General features: G+C 42.9%; 1 protein-coding gene across 1 annotated transcript in view; it reads left to right on the top strand.

Annotated features, from left to right (window-relative positions):
* Positions 1-23,234, top strand: part of LPCAT2 (lysophosphatidylcholine acyltransferase 2) — a 159,208-nt gene that overhangs the window by 5,201 nt on the left and 130,773 nt on the right. The window contains exons 2-4 of the mRNA XM_069216275.1: positions 17,170-17,309; positions 21,451-21,668; positions 22,939-23,051. Of these exons, the coding sequence (XP_069072376.1) occupies positions 17,170-17,309; positions 21,451-21,668; positions 22,939-23,051 (471 nt within the window). The remainder of the gene's footprint in view (positions 1-17,169; positions 17,310-21,450; positions 21,669-22,938; positions 23,052-23,234) is intronic.

Below are 23,234 nucleotides of genomic sequence, written 5' to 3'. Positions count from 1 at the left end.
AAAACATTTTAAAGTCAATGAATTTCTAAAAGCAATTTAGGAAAAAATAGAGAGAAAATCAATGTGCAAAAATACACCAAAATTCTCAAATTCTTGTAAGACAAAGCAGAGAAAGTTGTAATGCAAAATGCATGTAGAAAAAGTAAAGCAACGTTAAAAAATTGCAGTTTGTGATTGACCAGCACCCAGGTGCGATTTCAGGCAGACCTCCATGGAATAGATGTCGGATACCCTGCGGGTGTACTGGATTAAGTTTTTTTTTTTTTTTTTTTTTTTTTTATCTTATGACTTAGGGGGGGCGATTTAAATGTTGTTGGAGAGGGAAATTAGTCGCAGTAGTGATGGTGTTTTCTCACCGGCAACACAGTGATCTGGCAACCTGATTTAAATGTGGGCAGACCATAGGTTTAGTGGTGATTGTGACTATTTCGTCACTGCTATAACCAAATTTGTCTGAGGGCCTGACGGAGTAAAGGCTGCCGGAGAATTGGCTGTTTGTCCATTCGCCCAATTAGGATTAGTCACTTCTTCAGTCAGATGTGGTACTCTGTAACAATAACACGTGACTTCAGAAAAACATATGTGAATACTTTACAATCAGCCTCAGGTGCAAGTCTTTAATGAAACATACCAAACAAGAATTACTATAAAACATTTGAGTACATCTGGTGGGCCTTTGAATAGTGACCCCTGCACTAAATTGTGAATTCACATCCTTTTGCCTCTGCTCAGATGAGTCAACATTTTTAATGTGTGCCTAACATTGTGTTACTTCTCACAACTAATCCATTTCTGTTAGCAAAATCTTTCTTATTCAAACTCAAAACTAGAGTGTCCTTGAAGAAAAAGGGGATGGCAGAACTGAAAGCACCCTGTTACTGCACTAACCTGAGGTCCACAAAATGGGCCACAATTGGTGGAGTGTTACATGGCAAAAAATGGACATAGGCAAGGCAAACGGGTCACAGAAGCACCGGCTGAACAACCATGCTCCAGGGTTCACGATTATTTGAAGCTGTCTTGAAGAGGCCGACTTCCACAAGTGTTTGCTGCCCTTCAGCTTCCAAGCAAAGATGTTCAGGTTATTCTTGTCGTAGGTAGCAGGGTCCCAACCCAACAAGCATTTGCAATGCAAAGGGTCTCGAATTTGCTCGACTTAGAGCTATTAGCGTTGTAAAGTCCTAATCAGACCTTTATTGCCACATAAATTGAAAATTAAAAGTAATATAGTTTTACATAAGCAAGCCGATTTAAAGCGACACGCCATGTGCATGAGCGTGAAGGAGCACACAAAAGGAAAGAGAAGTTTGCTCGCAGTCAAATGTATCAGAAGTTATGCAGTTATCCACGTAAAAGGGTCAGTGTCATGCAATGCACTCGACTACTGCCCAGCGAGATTGCGGTGCGTAGGAAATAAAAAGAAAAAGTAAGCCAGAAGCCATGCGGAAAACATGGAGCCTCGTATGTTTTTAGTAGTTGGCCGGTGCCCTCGAGGAGAGTTAAACACCAGAAAAGGCAAATTAAATCAAGCGATTTTTAAAAGGGAAGCCCGCAAACCAGCAAAATGGATGGGTGTGCAGTGGGCGTGGTTAAAAGCCCACAGATAGATTACAGCAGGCTAGAGCGCTTGCGCACGCAACCCTAATGCTAATGAAAGACCCAGCTTTTTTTTAAGCGGACCAAGAAAGCCAAGCAGGAAACTAAGTTTGAAAGCAGCATTTTTATCCCACAAGTGTTAATGTGGAGCCTTCTTGGAGACTACTAAGTGTTTCCTGTCAATTAGAATGTGAATGTTTCTTTCAGGAGACTGGGGCAGGAAATAGAAGGTTGAGTCGATAAACACATTGGGTCCTGGAATCTTCCTGAATATTACTGAGTGCTTCCTGTCAATTAGAAGGCTGTCTCCCTTTTTCCCCAACCAAGAGTATGAGGAAGGTTACAGCTCTTCTTGCACAAATGGAGGCACATTTGGGATGTGTGGGACCTACAGATGGCAACAGGATTCTGGGTAGAGTTCTATGGAACTCTGATTCAAAGGAAGAAACTTGCTTCTCTTTCTTTTTCAGAAGCAGGGAAAGCGGAGTCCCTATTGCAGAAAGAAGCAGTGGTGCCTGGATAATCTGACCCTCCCGTTCTGACATTGAATATATAATTTCTTAGCTTTCGTGAAGAAAAATGTAAATTATGTTAAGGGTACAGGGGCCCGGGTTATCTCGCCCTGCACGAGATAGAGGGTTTACTTCCACTCATGACCTTTGAGGATTCAACACTATGGTATATATTTTACTTTCCAATAAAAGCAAAGTTGATGTTCATGAGACCGTTGTTTTGAGGCAATTGAGTTGTTGTTGTGGGTATGTTTCCTTTGGACTGCTGAGCCATAAAAGAAATACATAATCCTTGCCTTGCTATTTCTTACAAAATTGAAACTTTACCTCATGAAAGCTGGTAAATGTTATATTCTTCAAATTTGATAATCTTGTACCTGTTTGACAAAATCTTGGGAATCTATTCCCAGTGCTAGATATTGAAAATGGAGATGTTATGTTGTACGGATTTGTAGAGCGCTCTGTCACCCAGAAGGAAATCCTGGCTCTGAGTAGGTGTGAGTCTAGCCAAATCTAGGGCTTAGTTGGGCTACCCGATGCCAGGTTTTCAACTTCTTGTGGAATTCAAGAAATGAGAGGAGGCTCTTGAGTTTAATGGCAGGTCGTTCAATGCTTCAGGAGCAATGTGGGAGAAGGCTTGACTGCCGGATCTGGTTTTCTGTATGTTTGGAATGTGTGCAAATAGGAGTTCAGATGAGCAGAGGTGCCTGGAAGGTTTGTGAAAGCAGACAAAATTGTTGAGGTATCCTGGGCTGGTATATGTAGTGCCTTGAAAGTGTGGGTGAGGAGTTTGATTCCTTTACGTTTGTGTATGAGGAACAATTGGAGCTCCTTCATGTGTGGTGTGTTGTGAGTGCGGCATAAGAGGTCGCAGGCCTCGAAAAATCATAGAAATGTTACTAGACCCGCTGATCGAGTAACTTGAATAATCTTCTTGACCATAACTGTAAAGTACTTGACTGTAAAGGGGTCCTTTAATTGTGTGATCCTAGGCAAATATTTTACTTTAGTCACCTTTTTCTTCATTCTGTCATATGACTGTACCTTCAAATATGTGAGCTCAGCATTTCTGCTCTTCAAAAAAAACTTCTTTATTTGATTATATTGACTAAATGTTTGCTCCATGTATAAACAGAATCTAGCCCACATATAGGAGACATGATCCATTACTTGTCTCTTAGTTTACTAATAGCATTGCTACCAGGGCAGGAGTGTTTCTAGGTTTATGTTTAAACACTCATATTTAAAAATACATTACTAAAGCATGATGTGGTTGCACACTGTCATTAACAGAGAAATAATTTCCACAAAATGTACAAAAACCTTCCCACTTACTTCCAGCTTTACTGATCAGACTATATAATGTTTTAACATCTGTGAAAATCGGGTTTCAGAAAACATTTATTGTTTGCACATCACCAAGTAAAGTGTTCTGATTTGTTTTCATCCTATTACAATATTTTTTTCATCACACAGAAGTACAAACAATGGGCTTTCACAACTTCTGAAATATATTTGGAAATGTTGATTCGGCTATTTAAATGTGTGTTGGGGAAAAAAACTGACAAAATCCAGGGACTCTGCATTCATAAGGAAAATTAATTGTAACACAAACTGACTTTTGACCTCTGTCTCTGAACACAAGCGAATGTGACAAGAATAAGATTTAAAGGCTTCCTTCACTTTCTCACTCAACAGGGCACCTGGTCTTTGTCAACTCTCCAAAGGGTCCAGTAGGTCCTAAAAATAGCTCAACCTGATAAAATATGATAGCTAGTGGGCGAGTAGAATTTTGGAGGCCTGTGTTGAGATGATTCTGGCTGCAAAGTTCTGAATGGTCTGCAGCCTTCTGGTGAGTTTCTTTTGATCCCGGCATGGAGGGTGCTCCCGTAGTCCAGATTGTTTGTCACAAGGATGTGTGTGATTGTTTTTCCGGAGCTGATTGGGAGCCATTTAAAAAATCTTCCTCCGCATCTTCAGCATACGAAAACATGAGGTGGAGACTGCTTTGACTTTTGCTGTTGATGACAATCATGTAGTTTGTGGTGAACTTGGTGAGGATGGGTGTTGGTCCTAGCTCTGTTGGCCACCAGGTGAATTCCCATGGTGAAATGCTCTTTCCAAGGATCACAATTTCTGTCTTACCTGTGTTCAGCTTAAGGCAGTTGGTGTTCTCTTTGTGGGCAATTTCAGTTAGAAATGCATTGAACTTGATCTGGATATTGAGCATCTTGTCTGTGAGGCAGAGAGTGAGTTGCATTTCATCTGTGTAGGAGGGGATGTTGATGTAAGAGTGGATGATACTGGCCAGAGGGATCATGTATGCGTTGAAGAGGATCGGACTCAGGAAGGCACAATCTCCTTCTATGCTGACAACCTATTATATCTAGCTGACCTAATGTGCTCCACCCCAAGGGTATTAGAAATGCTGAATATATTTGCAAGGCTTGCAAATTCACCCACTGGATGATGATCCCCCCCCCCCACCTCCCTGATGGACTGGAAATGTCTGTTACAGTAGTGTACTTTAGGGTTTCAATACCATTTATAAACCCGGATCCCAAAGACTTTATGCACCAAAACCTGGATTAAATTATCTCTCCATATAGAACTGTTGCAACCCACTGGAGAAAGCTCCCACTCTCCCTGGTGGAGAGGGTATCACTTTGTAAAATTATTTTTTTTCCCAACTTCCTCCACATGCTACAAAACATGCCCTATGAGATCCCGGATAAAGCTGTGAACACAATCACTAGATCCCTGCTAGAGGATTGGGGGGCTACTAGAATTGCATTGTAAACCTTAATACATGGCCTATACGATGGGGGCATCACCCTTCCAGATCTCAAGTTATATTACTGGGCGGCTCAGGTGCTGATGGTTAAATATAGGGCATTTGCAATGCAACAAGACCCTTCCCTCATGGCAGACAGGAGAGCAGTGTTACTACCGTGCTGTCGGGGAGCACTATATAGCCGAGGCAACACAAGAACGAGATGGACCATCACGGGAATAGTAATTAAGGTATAAAAGGATGCAACTTGTGCATTCGACTGGAAATGGAAAGTCACCCTAGACATACCTCTGTGGGAATCTGACAACTTTGCCGACCTAAATAGGCTGGAAGGATTTTGGAAGTGGGATTTTTTTTGGGCATAGCTAAAGTGAGAGACACAGGTCATGCTATTGTTTAGGAAACTTCTAAAGCTTAATGGACCATATGTACAAAATTCCGGATGTGCAAATTCCAAATTACGAATCCATAGAAAATGCTATTTGGGAATCGCTGAACGGTATACACATACCCACCGATTCCCCTAATAGCGATTTCTATGGATTCACGTTCACAATTGGGAAATAACAATTTTGGATTTCACAAAATTGCAATTTCCTAATATGAAATTGCAGATTAGGAAAAGTTGCATTTTTGATGCAGAATGATGATGTCAGACATGGACGTTTACAAATACAGGGTGTGGTCACAACCCAGAAGCCTAGGAACCTGCTGGAATTGAGGAGTGCTCCTGACTTAATGCCTACAGTGATCTTGTCAATTCCAGAATAACACCATGTCAAAAGAAGATGTGGGCAAGGATTGGGGGGGTGCAGGAAGAGAAAGGTTTACATTCTCTTGAGAAAGAGCTGGAGAGCTTGACTGAGGAATATGTCTCCCATATGGACCAACTTTTTGGGACGGCCTCCTTTGCAGTACCAGAGAGCCAAAAGACAAAGATTTGGACCAGCTTCCTGGAAAAGCAGAACTTCCTAGGTGCTACCCAGAGAACCATCCCAGAGATACACAAGGGATGGTATGACCTGTGATCTCGTGCGAAGGAGAAGATAGCCAGCTGAATGGCTGAGGGTAGTAGAATAGGTGGTGGACCTGCAACACACAGCCCCTTCACTCCCATGAAGGCACTAGTTGAGGGGGCCCTGGTGGGAGTGTCTGATAATGATTCCTTCAATTCTGCAGGCAACAGCTGGGGTAAGAAAGTATTGCATCCAAAGAGAACGGGGGTTCAAAAAGGGTTGACTTCCTGTATAGAATGCCGATTTGTCTAGGCTGTGGGAACTTAAAACCGGAGGACCTGGGCCCTAGTCCTCCTATTAGCAAAGAACACTACTAACTGATTGGTAAGATCCCACAATTAGGATATCTTTTAGTTAGAGAAAGGATATACAAACAGCTGGGGTAAGTCAACTTCCTTTTACTTACTTAACATAACAATGTTAGCAAATCCAAAAATCAAACATCGCAGCATTAATAAATCCATTGAAATGCTTGCTCTACCCTTGCAATGCTTCATGGGAGTTGTAGTACACAGACGTTGGTTGCTCTACCGTGTGCTGATGACTGCACCAAACATATATGTACATCATAAAGATATCACAAACACATGAAACACAACTAAAACATTATTGTGTACAAATATAAACCATTTACTTACACTAATAATATGCATGCATTTTCACAGATCACACCCAGGTCGTGTCAGACACATGTTGAGGTTTAGGACACATCACCATCTACCCAATTCCAGCTGCCAGGAGAGCAACCATATTACCACTGCCCAACTTTGTGTAGAGTGACTAGGGATCATTGCAAAACAAGGACACCACAACATCTGTGGACAGGACACACAGATAGCACAGAGGCCAGCAATCAACAGTCCACAGTATGAATGTGTCTGACCACATGTCAGACCGTTCTCCTGTGTTTGGCGGCTTGTTCATCATCTCTGTGCAGCACCTGGGCCAAAACAAATAAGGACTGTAAACAGGCATCTACTTGGATACCTCGGTTGATGCAGCAGTTGGAGAAAGGGCAGGAAAGATTAGCTGCAATGGAAAAGGAGAACTGTGCGCAGCGAACGAGGCACCTAGCAAGTTTTGATACATGCACACTGTCCATCAACCGATTTTTGCAGTAGCCACAAACACACTAGCAAGGCGCACTGTGAACATACAGATTTACTTGGGGCACTGCAGTCAGGAATGTTGCGTGTGAGCTAGTGCAGATGACCACAGCCCTTCAGAATATCAGAGCCACAACATCTGTATCTTGACCCTCCTGCCCCAACATGAAAGGGGAGAGCGTTCTAGCCTCAGTGTCACATCCATTCAGGATGTATGCAGTTATAGGCATTCAGACAGACGCACTTCTGGGACTGACATGTCAGCAGTCCCACATCTTAATGCTGCCAACAAGGCAATCAACCCTAGAGGCTGAAAGAAGTGAATCACTGCAGACTCAGAGAAATAAGACACTTTTGTTTTGTTTTGCCTTACTAACTTTGTTACATTTTTGTTGCACTGTTGTATAAACAAGGATACAGTTGCTCCTTGAGTGAAACAATGTTGTTGCTACCTGTCTGAATAAAAGTTGGTCTCTCAGTTATGCACCAAGCATTCCCATCAGTTGTGCTGTCTTGTATTGGATATTTTAATTATTCTTACCTCAGAAAGAGTTGTTGGTGATCTCTGTGCATTATGCGTGGCCCTCTGCTGCACGTGTACCCTCCTGCTACACCTGTAGTGGTGGTGGTAAGTCATCATCAGAGTCAGGCTCTATAGGGATGTTGTGCAGATCCATCTTCAAAGCAATATTGTGCAGAATTTCACAAGTGACAATTATCTTGCAGCACGTTTATGGTCTATAGAGTAGTGCCCCACTGATCTTGTGTAGGCAGCGAAACCGAGACTTCGGGATGTCTTGTATGCCTGTTGTACTGCCTTTCACTTCTTGTCCTTGGAGTCGGGTATGGTGTAAGTATCCAGGGATGCAAGGCATATGCACTGTCGCCCATAAGAGCATGAGAAAGGAAACCACTAGGTGACATTACACACGCACAATCCTGGACACTGCATTTATTGAATGTGCAATCCTCTTATCTAATAGGAAACCATCGCAAATTCACTCTGTGAGAGTCTGTTTCGTATTTCACTGTGGAGGAACATGAATGAGCCATTGGTGCTGTCTGGAAATATCACCACACTGGTCTGTAATGATACAGGAGGCATCACACACTACCTGAACATTGAGCGAATGTTAACCTTTCCTGTAAATGAATTAATTTCCTGAGGGGGGCTGCATATAGCAATATGTGTGCCGTCAACACAGCCTATAACATTGGGGTACTGTGATACCCTGTAGAACATCAATTTGGTTTGTTGCAATAATAAGGGGTGTTGGAGAAATATATATATGTATTGGTTCAGTTTGCACACAATGATGTCAAGAAACCTGCAAAAGAACCCGGCAAAGGCACTCTGTGACACTCCCCTGCCACCGCTACGACCCCCGGTAATTGCCAGAAGCTAAGAGGTGTAGGCAGCACAACACCTGCACATGTGATGGGATTGTTTTGCTTTTGTGTTTTGGGGCCTGTAGCTGAGGTTGTAACTCAACAATGAAATGAAGAATTACATGACTACTGAGTCTGTACCTCTCCTGAATCTCCTCCACAGTCCGTTCAAACAGGGTGACCTTCACCCTAAAAATCCTCTCCTGTCTCCGACTTCTTCTCTCTCTCTCTCCCAGCCAAAATCCTTATCCTTCTCGCCAGAACGTACAGAGCCACCATTGTGAAAGAGCCTGATGCATTTTGGTTGCCTTTCTATATCTTGCACCTAGTTACCTTCTGATCTGAATCAATGGCAATTGCATTTCCTAAATGCCCATTTTGTGACTAGTCTCAATTAGGAAATCTGTTGTACATGTGATTAGCAAATCACAATTAGGAAAGCCCTATTTGCGATTTCCTATTTTGTAATTTCTAAAATGCAAATTCTGGAAGTTAGTAATCACATTTTGCACCACCGCAAATGCCTTTCGTCCATAGCGAAATGGCATTTTGCTTTTCCTAATGGCCAGAAGTTGAGATTCGCACTGTTAGGAAATGCAAAATGCCTTTGTACTTATGGCTTGATGACTCTAAGCACTTCAAATACCTACAAGGGCAACATGCCCTGGTTAAATATAACATACGACAGATATGGAAAGTGATTACCCTTTGGAGTATAGATTTCTTGCTGCCTCTCTCCACAAGCACTTAGGGGGTCATTCCGACCCTGGCGGTCCAAGACCGCCAGGGCCGGGGACCACGGAAGCACCGCCAACAGGCTGGTGGTGCTTCCCAGCCCATTCTGACCGTGGCGGTAAAGCCGCAGTCAGAAAAGGGAATCCGGCGGTTTCCCGCCGGATTTCCCCTGCATGGGCTGAATCTCCATGGAGGCGCTGCAAGCAGCGCTGCCATGGAGATTCCGACCCCCTTCCCGCCACCCTGTTTCTGGCGGTTTTTACCGCCAGGAACAGGATGGCGGGAACGGGTGTCATGGGGCCTCTGCACTGCACTGCCCATGCCAATGGCATGGGCAGTGCAGGGGCCCCCTAACAGGGCCCCATAAAGATTTTCACTGTCTGCATTGCAGACAGTGAAAATCGCGACGGGTGCAACTGCACCCGTCACACCCCTGCAACTCTGCCGGCTCCATTTGGAGCCGGCTTCATTGTTGCAGGGCCTTTCCCGCTGGGCCGGCGGGTGCTCCTTTGGCGGGCGCCCAGCGGGAAAGCCAGAATGGCCGCCGCGGTCTTTCGGCGGCCTGATTTTGGCGCCCGCCAAAGTCAGAATGAGGGCCTTAGTCTCTCAAATATACACAGCATTAGTTAGAAGTTGCCTACACGCTTTAGAAAATAAGTAAAAAAACAGATAGTAGCAAGATCTGTGTATTATTAATGACACAGGCTCTGAGCATGTTTAAATACTCAATGGGGGAAGAGGGTGGGAGATAGGGTAGTAATCAAAGCAGGCTTCTGCCTCATCAGGCTTAAGATATTATACCTTGTGTATTACTACATGACCATGCTCAACAGAATGGGCACTGCCACTAATGATAGATGTTTGCATGGGTGTAATCAGAGGGGCCTTGATGCTTATGTTATGGGAGTGTCCAAGGCTGCAATATTTCTAGGGAGAGGTACACGGTTATCTTGAAAGGTCTACAGAGTTGACAATTGATCTAAGTGTGCAGGTGGTATGCCTGGGATTGTGGGGAGAGCAGACATTACCCAGGTATATTCTTGTGTTATGCATTATATTCCTAATAGCGGCTGTGGGGAAGTGGGACTCTACCCGGGGTGATCCATTCGGCATGGAATATGAACTGGTGAATGCAGGGGGAGGAAACTCTGTATCAATCATGAGGATGCCTAAGGAAGTTTGAAAGATCTGGGGCCTGTCGAAAGAGGTCTGTGGAAAAAAAGTTATTATGGTGACCAGCCCATGTAGTAATGCCCCCTCAAGGGGGGAATATTTATATATGGGTTCATATGGCTGCAATATAGATGACCTGCTGGACTCGATACACACCCAAAGACACTACTGGTCTTTGCTGTAATATGTAAACAGCTGTATCCTGAGATGCCAAATCGGTTACAATGTTCTTTTTCTCTATTGTTTATGTTTTCATACTCTTACAAAATGAATAAAATGTGTGAACAGAAAGGAGAGTTGGGCTTAGCGAAGATCCTTGAGGAGCTCCGCAGATGAGGTCGTGGGGGCTTGAGGTGTAAGATGACAGGCTCACTCAGTGGGTCCTTCCAGTCAGGATGGAGCAGATCCATCTGGGTGCATGTCCTGGGATTCAGATGTCGTGTAGGCGTTGGGCGAAGATGGAGTGGAAAACCTTTCCAGACACTGTGGAAAGGTCTAGGAGGATCAGGGCTGCCTTGTCTCCTCCATCCAGAGTCAGAGTCATGCGGTTATCATCTGTGGTGGCAATGAGGGCAATTTCTATTCTACGATTTGCTCTGAAGCCAGACTGAGTGGTGCAGAGGGGTTGGGGGTATTTGAGGCATCAGTTGATGATTTTCTCTAAGACCTTGATGAGGGATAGTGCCAGGGACATTGATCTGTAGTTGATGAGCCTTGATGGGTCCACGGAGGGTTTATTCAGCAGTGGGAGGACAATTGCTTGTTTCCAAGCATCGAAAGATCGCAGAAGAGATGGAGGCATTCAGAATGGGTGTGGCATGGCACTGCAGTCCTCTGGAGTAGGTGTGGGCATGGATCAAATGTGGCCGCTGGGTGGATGGACTTCATGGGGGTAGCAGTTTCTTCCGGGGTGATGGCAGGCCATGTGGTTCTTTGGATAAAATCAGGAGGCATTTCATGAGGTCTGTGCGGGCCTGTTGCGGGTTAAAGTAGCTGTAAATAGTGGTGTTTTTGTTCCTGAAGAATTGAGCAAGAATGTTGCAGAGATCCTGCATGGGGGTGATTAAGTTGGAGGCAGCCACTGGCGCTGTGAAATCCTTCATGATGGCAAAGATTTCATTGCTTCTGTTGGTGCTGGTATCGATGCGGTCCGCCTGAGTGGTGCGTGTGGTGATCCAGATCATTTGGTTGTAGCATCTCAGGGCATATTTAATTGTGCCTCTGTCTGAATTGTCCTGGCTCATTCTAAATTTGTGCTCCAGTTGTTTGCAGTGCTGTGTCATCAGTCTGTGTTCCCTCATGCACCAACTTGCCTGGGGTCTAGATCTTGATGTATTGCTGTGTTGGAAGGTGGCGAGGGAGCCTGTGCAGGAGGTGATCCAACTGTTGAAATTCTTGATGTCTTCAGGGAGGTGGTTGCTCTGTTCATGTTGGTTGGTGTTGAGAGAAGTGTTCTAGTTCTTATCCGTGATGCTGTTCCACTTTAGGCTTTCTAGTCTGGTGTGTGTGTGCGTATGCGTTGCATCGGGGTGGAGATGCTGAACTTGACAATCGTGGGTTGCTTGCTCACTGTGCAACTAGAACCAATCTACACCTGATTGAAGAGCCCCAGTCGGGGAGAAACTGGTCTTGGGTTGTTTGTGATCCAGTTCAAGGGAGTGCCTGGCAGTTCGGGGTGGACTGTTCCTATTGGAGCTTTGTCAAGACTGCTTTGCATATGTCCTCAGTCCAAACTGAGATGGCAATTTGATCAAAAAAAAGATGGATTGCTACCGCTAATGACTGCTAGTGGTTAGAATTTTTATAAGTATCATCCCATCACCTTTTGTGTGTTTGAGAACTATACAGCGTGCAAACAATAATGTGTGGAAATGGGATTTCAACAACTATTTATTATGACTACATCACAAAGGAATGTGTTCTGATTTTTTTTTATCCTATTCAAATGTTTATTTCCATAACATTTCAGAAATAGAAAAGAAGTGCTTTCCCAACACTAAAATATATTTTGAAATATTTGTACAGTTAATTTACTGTGTTATTTATATACTGTGTGTTACAAAAATACTGACATCCTACTGCCTTTGATTTCACACACCCAGTACCCCAGCATGATTGTCCCAGTTCACCTTCCAAAATCCTCTATCTTTGCTGTCTAAAGGCCATTCTCCAGGTTAACATAATCAGCAATTTATAAGCAGACATTTGACCGCTGTCTTTGAGTGCACAGCAAATGTGGCAAGATAAAAAACATTTAAAGGCATCTCTATTGCTCATTCACTTTCTGAATGAATAGAACACTTGTTGTTTGCCAGCTCAGACCAGTAGGCCATACAAATAACTTGACCTAATAACATCTAACTCACCATAGTGAGTAGGCAAGTGGATTTTACAAGGTCTTTGTATGATGTGTAAGGCAGCGTTCTCTGTGCTTTAATGTGATCTCTAGCCAGACTGGCAGTCGTTGAGGAGATGGTTAGCACTGATGTGATATTTAAGTTGAACAAGACCTTTCTCTCTGTTCAGCCCTCACTAGCCCACCCCAGGGGTGTGGCTACCTCAGGTCTACATGCACCTGGAGAAGCCTGTTTTATAACTGGTTTCCCCTCTCCGCTTCCAAAGCCAACCTGCCTACCTCTACAATAGGGCAGCTTTCTACCTGCTGTTACACATCTGTCCTTCAAAGGCAGCTTCACCTTTGAAGCCTCGCCTTGTGGGGCCAACTCCCAGGTGGCTTCCTGCAGGAGGGAGGTGACATTTCCCTGTTCTGCAATCCCTCGTTTTTCTTCTTCCTGAGAGTCATTGACACATCTCTGCAAGAGGGCCAAAAGCTGTCTTGTGGAACAGGCTTGATGTGTGCCTGGGAAGGCACAGGAGTTTTAAAGGCAACAAAGTGGCAGCTTTACTAAAACTGCACACTGCAACATGTTACTTTAATTTTGAGTTGGGATACAAGTCAGGCTGTAACACGTTGTTTGATACATTGAAGTGCCCACTTTGGTCGCATTATTCAGGAGGTAACACAGCTGAGGAGTTAACCTTGTACTTGACAATTGGGGGGTAGTAAGCCTTTCTTTTCCACAGTAAAAATAGTTGTGTTGCCTGCTTTACTGTCAGGACATGTAAAGTACAAGTCATGCCTGTGTCATATGTTGCACCAACCCTTTAGCGTTTGCTGGATCTGCCAGAGGGGTGACTTACACACATGTCCAAGGGAAGTGGTGGCTTTCCCATTGTTTTCAGTGGCAAAGTCCAGCTAGCAGTGCACAGTGCTCTACCAATCTACAGTGGCGCACTTGTTTTACTTGAGGGACTTCCAGGGTGGCACAATCAGTGCTGCAAGCCCTGGTGTACCCTTCTAACTTACTTGGGGGTGACCATACAAAAAAGATGCATTTTCTTACACCAAGGAATAGTAGGCGAGTGATGGGCCCGCAGTTGGTGAGGTCATAGGATTCTAGGTTTGTTTAGGAGTACAGGGGTGTGGAATTTAATAAAATATTTACTTGTCCATGGGGTAGGTTGCTTCATGAATCTACTTGTCCTGTAAAAAAAAATCTACTTGTCCCTTTAGTGCCTTGAAGTGCAGAAACAAATGATGGCAGCAATCACAGAGTTCTGATAATAGCCTGTCTGATTATGCCATGGCTAATACTTTTGTAGGGCTTGAATACTAGCAGCTTTCTTATTTAGCCACCTTCCACAGATCTACATATTTGGCCGGATGTAATGGTAAGAAGTAGTTCCGGGGCTGGAGTGCCCTTTTGAGTCAATGCAATCCTACTAACTTCAGGTTTTAAGTGTTTTCCCCAGCTCTTCTCTACTGATAAAGGTTGGAAATTTACTCCTGACAAGGGTCAGAAGTAAAACTTTTTCCAGGGTTGGGGAAAAAGTGATTAAAGGGAAGGTGAACTTGCAAGCTCTCAGTTGATTTTCGCATGAGCAAATCATCAGCTGCAGATTTGTTCGTGCTAAAGTACAGTTAAAGATTTTCTAGGAGTACGATTTCCTCATCTACTTCTGTAAATTCTTGTGAATTCATGAAATACACAAATCTGCAATAATGCAAACACTCATACCATGGGTACACTTTTGTGACTTTCTTTAAGTATCGGCCCCCTAATTAGGTATGGCGTTAACCAAGACCTTTTTGTTACATTACAATGATCCAAGCTGCTCTTTCTCAAGTAGCATATAGGAACACAAAGTTTTTTTTTTTTTTTTTTTTTTTTGTCCAGTGGCAAAAACTACTCTGGCAATGTATCGCTTTTTGGGATCAAAAATATATTTTGCATTTTTGCTTTTTGCTAGTATTTGTTACATTTGTGAGGGCCTAAGAGCCCTCACGACAACAAACTTTTACAAAAGCCATGTCAAAATGATATGCATGGGCAAAACCGAAAGACTGACCACCAAATTCAGACCTATTGGCTTTACCAGTGCTTGTATATATTAATGTTTCCTATAATCTTGTTGAAACTAGTTACTCTCATATTCCATTATGAATATTATTTGGAAATACTAGTATGCATCAAGACATTCTACTAAATGCTTCAAAGAAATGGTACCTAAAATTTCACTATAGTTTAGCAAAACATATTTTTTCCTAGTTGCATTTCTGTGAACATTTTATTTTGAAAGCAAAAAACCATTAATCTTGCTTTCCAGGTTCTTGAAATATTTGCATTTAATCAGAGAGCATTCTGGAAGCATTATATGTCGCCTCATATTTTTTTAATTGTTTTTTTTTTTACTTGGACCACTGTCAGTAGTTCAGTCCGAGCTTACAACATATTTTTTAGAACGCTCACCCTAATAATAAAAGCTTTGTATTAATGAACCATCAATAAAAGTTCGAACAGCATTATATAAACTAAAATATTACCTCAGCTACAGACAATTCCTTTCCCTGCTCTGTAATGTGATAAAGTAAATTGGCAGCCAAAGGGTTTGTGCTACGGGGGTTGGGCCTACTTGTTCCAATGACAAAATAAACCTGAAAACTTCTTGTCCTTGACCACAAACGGTATGTCCTGGGCATCGGGATATAGCAATTCCACTCCCCTGGGAGTAGAAGGGTTATAGCAATACCACACCCCTGGGAGTAGAAGGATCTGGCTTGTCTTGCGTGCTTCTGGGGAGTTGACTTGAGTGAGGGGATTTTTGACAGTGGTAAGTAGGGCCAAGAGAGTCTCCCCAGAGAGAGCTTTGATTAAGGCAGTGGCATGACATGTTCATAAGAGATGTTTTTGAGGGTGTTGAGTATATCAGCAAGATCTTGGACAAATGTGGCTGTGAACGCTGACCATTGCGGGATTCTACAGGAAGGGCTTGTTGTGACAATTAGCGCAGGCTTGGTGTCGTCAGTGTACTGTGAGATCTTTTGTTCTTTTTCACTGAAGAAGAGGTTGTTGGCATTGCGCTTTTCTGTTGAGAGGAATAGGCTGATGAAGTGCTTGATTTCCTTGAATAGTGTTCTTCTTCTGTTGGTGGCTTATAGAATTAATCCACAGTTGTGTAGTTCTCTTTTGACAGAACATTTCTATATTTTTGTATATTTAATTATATTTGTGAGTATTTATAATGTGCTGCATTTATTAGGTCTTCAAACCTCTTTTCGAATTGAAGAAAGGGGGGAGTGAGCGCCATACAACTGATTCTTTCCTTTTTAAGTTGTTGCCAGCACAATTCTGCTTGGAGAATATAAGCACAGTAAGTATTGAGAGTATTGAGTAGGCCTTTATAAATTGTTAACTCCAAGTGTATCAATGTAGGTGGAACCAGGCATAAATAGTGTGTCTGATGTATAATACTTTAAATTTGATTTCACTTTTCCTCCCTTTAAGCTGATGCACTATATCTCCCAAGTGTCTCAGTGCTCGTCCTGATCACTTCTGATACTTCTCCGTTTTCAAGTGACCTTCTCTGGTGCAGCATTTTCTCTTTGAATTTGATTTTCTTTTTGCTGTGTCATTTCTGATCATCTGACCTTTTAAAATATATTGGAAGTCTTGTTTCTTCAAACACCAATTCTGAGTGTATGTCCAGCTATTTTTCTCTTAAGTTCTGAGAAGCTGTTAAAACATCCTTTGATTTTACAAAAGATACATTAGGTAACTGGCTGGAGATGGCATAATTAAGCCATTCGAGCCTAGAAAGGGTAGAGTGATGCTGGTGGACTTCTCTTGCAGAGGTAACTAGGAGGGTAGTGAGCATTATTCTAGAAAGTTAAAACTGGATACCCATAGTGCATTAGATTAGCTTTACCTATGCTGCAAGTGTTGCAATTGCAATTCTGTGTCCCTCGTCTTTAGGTGGAGCACGCAAGCGCTTTGACCTGTTGTAAGTCTTGTGGGCCTTTAACCACACCCACCACACGCCCATCACTATCACTCGTTCATGGGCTTGCCTTTTGAAAATCCTTTATCATTGGTAAATGCTTTACGTTTGTCCCTCCTTTTGGAGGTTTTGTTACTGCCTTGGACACAAAACCTGTTATATGGATAATTGCACAATTACTGATATCTTTAACTTTGAGCAAACTTATTTTTCCTTTAGTGTCTCTCCTTTGCCCTCATGGCAGCCATGGCGCTTTGAATCAGCTTGCTTTTGTCAACTGTTTTACTTTTCATTTTCAATTAATGTGACAAGAAATGCCCAGTTATGAATTTACAATGCTAATAGCTCTAACTCGAGCACACGTGAAACTCATTGCATTGCAAATGCATGTTTTACCACTGGCAAGTTATTTTTATCAAAAATGTCCTCAATAATTCAGCAGTCACTAGAGTGTTTTTTTAAAACTCTTTATTGTATGTGAATTCTTGTTGGCTTCTCTCGTTTTTCAGATGTGTGCTGTTGGTACGATTCTGCTTCCAATACGAGCCGTATGCATTGCTGTAGTTTTGCTGTTAACATGGCCATTTGCTGTTGTTGCCTCTTGTGGCTGTGTTTGCGATGAGTCTCAGCCAATCGTACGATGGCGAAGGTAAACATCTATTTTTGCATGTAACATTCTGTTGCTAATACAGAACTGTTTTACTTAATGACTGCTTCTAATTTGAGTCCTTTTTTTCTGCATGGAGGCATTGGTTTCTGTTGCAACATGTTTGCTCTGTTTTGCTTGTAATGTTTGTACCTTCTTGCTCTGACTAATGACTCATAGAGGGAAGGACACTTACTGCTGTATTCAGTTAACTCCATTTCCTGAGGTACTAAAGGCACCCAGAGGTAATAACTTGTGATACTGAGATATAACAACATCCCAAGATTGCAAAATAATGGTGGAATAGATGGTGGTAACAAGCACATTAATTCCTTGAATTAGTCTTGCATGCCGAGGCTCTCAAGCAGAGTATGCAGTTAATCGGGGTAAAACAGAACTGGAACTGTTAGTCTTGTATTTTTTAAATTCTTTTTATTGCTTGTACAATAAGAAAAACATAAAACTGATACAGGTTTAACAGCCTTACACATAAGATGCGCCCAGAACTGCATTGTCACTGAAAAGCTTGACAACATTGAGTCCCCATATTCCCCCCTTCCTCCTCCCTCCAAAACACATTTACCCACTGCTACTCCCTCGGTTGTCAAACAAGTAATGGAGCAAGTCTGTTAGCCTTGTTTCTAAGTGCAGTTTTAAACCATCCTTTATATTCTGTTCAATAGTTTGCTGATCAAGAAATGAAGCAGCCACAAATAATACAGACAAATACAACCCTCTAAAGTGCTGTGGTGATAAATTCCAAAAAAAAGTGGAACACTCCCATAAGTCATCATGCTTGCAACAGCAAACACCATTGCAACTGCAGATGTTACATGATGTGTAGGTAAAATAGACTCTGACATCTTTATTGTTTTGCATTGCATTTTGCATAAAATAGTAATTTGGCTGAACCATAGTCCGGCATCCCAAAGCAAGCTTTGAGGGTCATCAAAGCAGAGCTTCTAAGTCCATGGATGATGCCTTCATTCAAATTTTTAACCGTCATAGTGTGTGGCGATTAGTCCTCATTTAGTGTTAATCATTTTTATCTTGCTGAAAGATGTAAGTATATGATAACACGGGTTCGGTGTTTACGCCTGCTTTATCATATGTTTTTCCTCATACTTTAGCCTTTGGCCTGAGTGATAAGCTTTTACTGTAATATCTATACTACTTGCCTTTACAGGTGTATACAGGCAATGTCATTCCGCACTGTATTTGTCATATCCTCTATTCAAGACCCAAGTGTTTCAGGTGCTGTGCATTTTATTCTCTGGAAGGCTGAGCAGTTATCTCTCTTCAGAAAAGCAGTGTTTTATCTCCCTCTGTTCTTTGGCATTGTGCTCTCTTTTTAAAAGACTGGAGTTAGTGTGATGGCTAGATGTGAGGTCAGAAAGGGGATATTAGGTGTCTTTAATATCTTCCACTTGACCATGACATTTCTGCTTGTTGGTATTCCATGAAGATGAAGCCTACAGCGCTTAGGGGTGGGGGGGGGGGGTGGGAGATCAGATAAAGCTGTTTACAAGACATTCTCAAATTATAACTGTCAAGTGGCAACTTCATGTTTAATATATGACTTTAAAATGTGCCTGCATTCTGCTGCTTATAGTATCACTTTTCTCCTCAATATGGTCTTAAGAGCTCCAGATTATGCAGTGGCTTTGACTAACCAAAGTTAGGGCTGTCTTGAATGGAGCCACTGAACAGCCTTAGAAATTCCTACCCTTTACCCCACCACACTCAAATCAGGCTTTCTAAGTATGTGGTGAGAGAAGAAGACATTTCCATTCCAAGAAAGGCGTTTAGGAGCAACCGTGACCAGGCCACTTCCATCTCAGGTGTAGTTATTCTTGACAAAATGTTATCCAGCTCGCTTTTGCCCAGCTCACTTTCTCTCACCCAGAAACCTTTTTCGGTACCTTGACTTGCATTGGCGCCAAACAGAGCTCCTGCAGTATGTCTGGCACTGGCTGTGTCGAATCTGTGTGGGGATGTTCAAGGAGATGTACAAAGCTAATGGGCCTTGTGTTATCAAGAGAAGCTATGTAACATCTGATACCAGCATCCCTTAATGAGGGAAAATATGGAGAACATTCATCCCCTTTTTCCTTTAAGAATGTATCCTTTATGGCCTATATCATCCCCATACTCCTTGTCATTCTCCTCCTCGTCATTCTCCTCCTCATCTGCCTCCTCATCCTACTCAACCTCCTCCTCATCCTCTTCCTCCTCATCCTCATCATAATCATCCTCTTCATACTCCTCTTCATCATCCTTTTCTTCCTCATCATCCTCCTCCTCCTCAGTCATCCTCCTCATAATCATCCTTATCTTCCTCCTCCTCCTCCTCCTCCTCCTCTCATCATTATCCCCTTCCTCCCCACCCTCTTCCTCATCGTCACCTTCCCCTTTTCCCCTCCTCCCCCTCATCATGCTTTTCATCCTCCTCATCTTCCTCCTCCTCATCTTCCTCCTTAACCTCATCATCCTCCCCCTCTCTACTTCCGTTCTTCCATTTCTCCCTCCCTCCTTCCCTTCTTTGCTTTCTTCCTCCTTTTCCTTCTTCCCTTCTTTCTCCCTCCATCCCTTCTTTCCTTTCTCCCTCCTCCCCTTTGTCCCTCCTTCCCTTCTTTCCTTTCTCCCTCGCCTTCTCTTCCTCCCTCCTTCTCTTCTTTGCTTACTCCCTCCCTTCTTCCTTCCTCCCTCCTTCCCTTTCTCCCTTCTTCCCACCCTCCTTTCTCCCTTCTTCCCTATGTCCCTCCCTCCTTCCTTCCCTTCTTCCCTTTTTACCTTTCTCCCTCCCTCTTTCGCTTTCTCCCGCCCCTTCCCTTTCTCATTCCCTTTTTTCCTCCCTCTCTCTCTCCCTTCAACACTCCCCCACTCCCTCCCTCTTTCCCTTCAACACTCCCCCTTCTCCCTCCCTCCTACCTCTCCCTCCTTCCTCCCTTACGCCCTCCCCCCAAGCTGGCCTCCCACTTCCATTACCTTTGCCATGGCAGCTCACCTAACCACTACCCTCATCCCCCCCATTTATTATCTGCCATCTGGTCGATCCCCAGTTGATGAAATGTGTCAAAGTACCCTGTCAGTGCAGTCCTTATTGTTGTGGCAAGCACAGCCTCTCGTAGGGCCTCCTCACGCATCCTCCACGTGGGGATTTAAGATAGTTGCAAGTTCCGAATATAGGATTAGTTGGGAGCAGTCTGAGAAAACTGTGCTCATATAATCTATTCCAGTGCAGCCTGAGTATAGCTCATGACTAATTAAAAAAAATACTCTAGCCCAGCGTTTTCCAAACAGTTTAGAACCACGACCCACTTTTTAATGCGACAATCTTTTGCGATCCACCTTGCTTTAATGGACTTGTGAATGGTGTTTTTTTTTTAATGTATCTAAAGCATCGAGTGCTACCGCGTTGTGCTGACCACGGCCTTCTTCGAAGAACTGCCTGCGTTATCCAGAAGCCTCATTGTAACCTCTAACCACCTCCTACTAGCAGATAACTTTACCCTCTGCGTGGATAATTGTGTGGTCTTGTACCTTTCTATGCTATCACACACAATGTTGCTGTGTGAATAACCAATACTTAAAACGTGCACCGGTCATTCTTAGCCTGATATGTGGAATATACGTGGCATGTTATACAGCGACCTATAACGCATCACTTATGATTGGAATGCCACAGATGGATACTGGGAATTTCCCAGGATAGGTGTGTTTTGAAGACATTGATAGCTATAAAGAAACTTATGCCTCACACCTATCATTTGAGTGGCTACAGTACGTTCTCGATAAACACCACTCATTGAATAGTTCGAATGAGTTAATGCACAATACAGGCAAGTTGATTTTGAAAGTTGTTCTTAACATATTTCGCGCTTTTCCCAGAATAGGCGTTGGCAGTTGTCTCATATTTAAACATGTGTCTTTCTGTCAGATTCCACAGCCACGCTCAGTGCCAAGAAGCATGCTTAATCCAGAGGCTGCACAACATTGTACATTTTCTTAACATAGCTTTTATGCAAGAGTAACTTACCTTTCCAATTAATCGGTGAATTTACAAGGACCTGATCTGTGATTCTCATTTTGAAAGGTAAAATTGTAGCTCAGTTACTTATTTGTCCCTGTTTTTACATTTCAGGAAAATAATTGACTGTATAGTTGGTCCCTTGAGCCGATGCCTTTTCTTTGTGATGGGGTTTCATGTTAAAGTTAAAGGTCGACGTGCAACTGCAAAAGAAGCACCGATTTTTGCTGTAGCTCCTCACTCAACTTTCTTTGATGCAATAGCATGGATTGAAGCCGGAATGCCTTCAACTGTGTCCAGGTCTGAAAACGTATCTATCCCACTGTTAGGTCGTAAGTATTCAAAAACTATTATTTATTTGTTATAGGATTCTGAGAGTCCGGTCTCAGCAGAACATAATATCTCGATCGTAATCAAGACATAGGTTTTTAATAAGATGTTGATGAGAGACTGTTGATCATACGTTACAAAGCATTTCCTTCAGGCACGGGATGTATTTTTTTTGGAATGCAAAGTTACTACTTACTTGTCCACTTTGATAGCGGATTAGCCCTTCTTTTTTAAATGTAGCCACCGTCATGGTTTAAGAGGCGATTAAAGCCAAAGATGGCTGGTCTGTGTTACCTACGTTTGTTGTGAAAGGAGCAGACTTTGTGGCCTGTGGTCGTGTGCGGACGTGGATGGGCACAGACATCACTGCTGACGTGCCTGCTACACAGACCAGGAGCACCATCCACATTTTCTGTCTTGCTTCCCCTTAGAAATTATAGTGCGTGAATCGGCCTTTGCTAAATGGCTAAAAATAGAAAAAAGACTTCCCCACTTGACTTGCAGTGGCAGCAAAACCGACCCAATCGTCAGAATAAGTTTGAGATAATAGCAGGGTTTAGACATCCCTTAAAACATAGTTTAGCAATGACAGCATTTGCAATGCAATGAGTCTCGCGTTTGCCCGAGTCAGAGCTATTAGCGTTGTAAATTCATAACTAAGCTTTGCTTGCCATGTAGTGGGGGAGAAGGGGCAGGGAAAAAAAGGTGACGGGATGAGAAGCTGGAAAGGAAAACAAATTTTGTACAGCAGGCAGTCCCGCAGTATAAAACTTGAAAGCGCCATGAGCGCGACTGAAAAACAAAACAAACAATGCCAAGTAACTACCAGCTTTATGACCTTGTCACTGGAAACATGTATCCTACCTTGTCCATTTTTTTTCTTGTTTACATACTGCCCTGTCTGCATGCTGGCAGGAGAGGAGTAGCACAGGCTTTTCTGACCACACTGGGGCTTTTACAGAAACATCGGCAGTGATGTTGCCTGTATGTGTTCCTTCCCAGCATCGTCTCACAGTGGGCAATTACCAGTCAAATACGAGTCAGGTTGCAACTTTAATTTATGTGTATGTTCGAACATTTTGGTGCAATTTGACAAGGATGTCTTTTGCCACAACTACTGACGAATTTTCTTTTCAGGTCTGAGTTATGATAGTTCTGCAAATTTGTTGGTAAATATTGCAATCAGATGAGAAAATGGATATCAAAATACTAATTGGTATCCTACACCCAAATGTAGTTACCTTCGTTTTTTTCTTTCCCCCCCCCCCAAAGGAATACTTCAGGCTGTTCAGCCAGTGCTGGTTTCTCGGCAGGATTCAGACTCCAGAAAGAATACTGTAAATGAAATACAAAAACGTGCCAACTCTGGAGGGAGGTGGCCGCAGGTGAGAGAACCAGAAACCTCTTATTTTCTTAATCATATTTTGTTGTTTTCCATTACATTTCGTTTGACAAAGCTGAATCCAGTTCGTTTGATGCTAAAGCACTTCAAAAATGTGTACATACATATTTCTGTGAACATCGTCGTATACATTCCTTCCCTACAGCTACATTTTTCTGTTTATTTT

This window comes from Pleurodeles waltl, chromosome 12, assembly GCF_031143425.1.
Source record: "Pleurodeles waltl isolate 20211129_DDA chromosome 12, aPleWal1.hap1.20221129, whole genome shotgun sequence".
Classification (NCBI taxonomy): Eukaryota; Metazoa; Chordata; class Amphibia; order Caudata; family Salamandridae; genus Pleurodeles; species Pleurodeles waltl.
The sequence above is the reverse complement of the archived record's forward strand: the minus strand, read 5'-3'. Positions and strand labels throughout refer to the sequence as shown.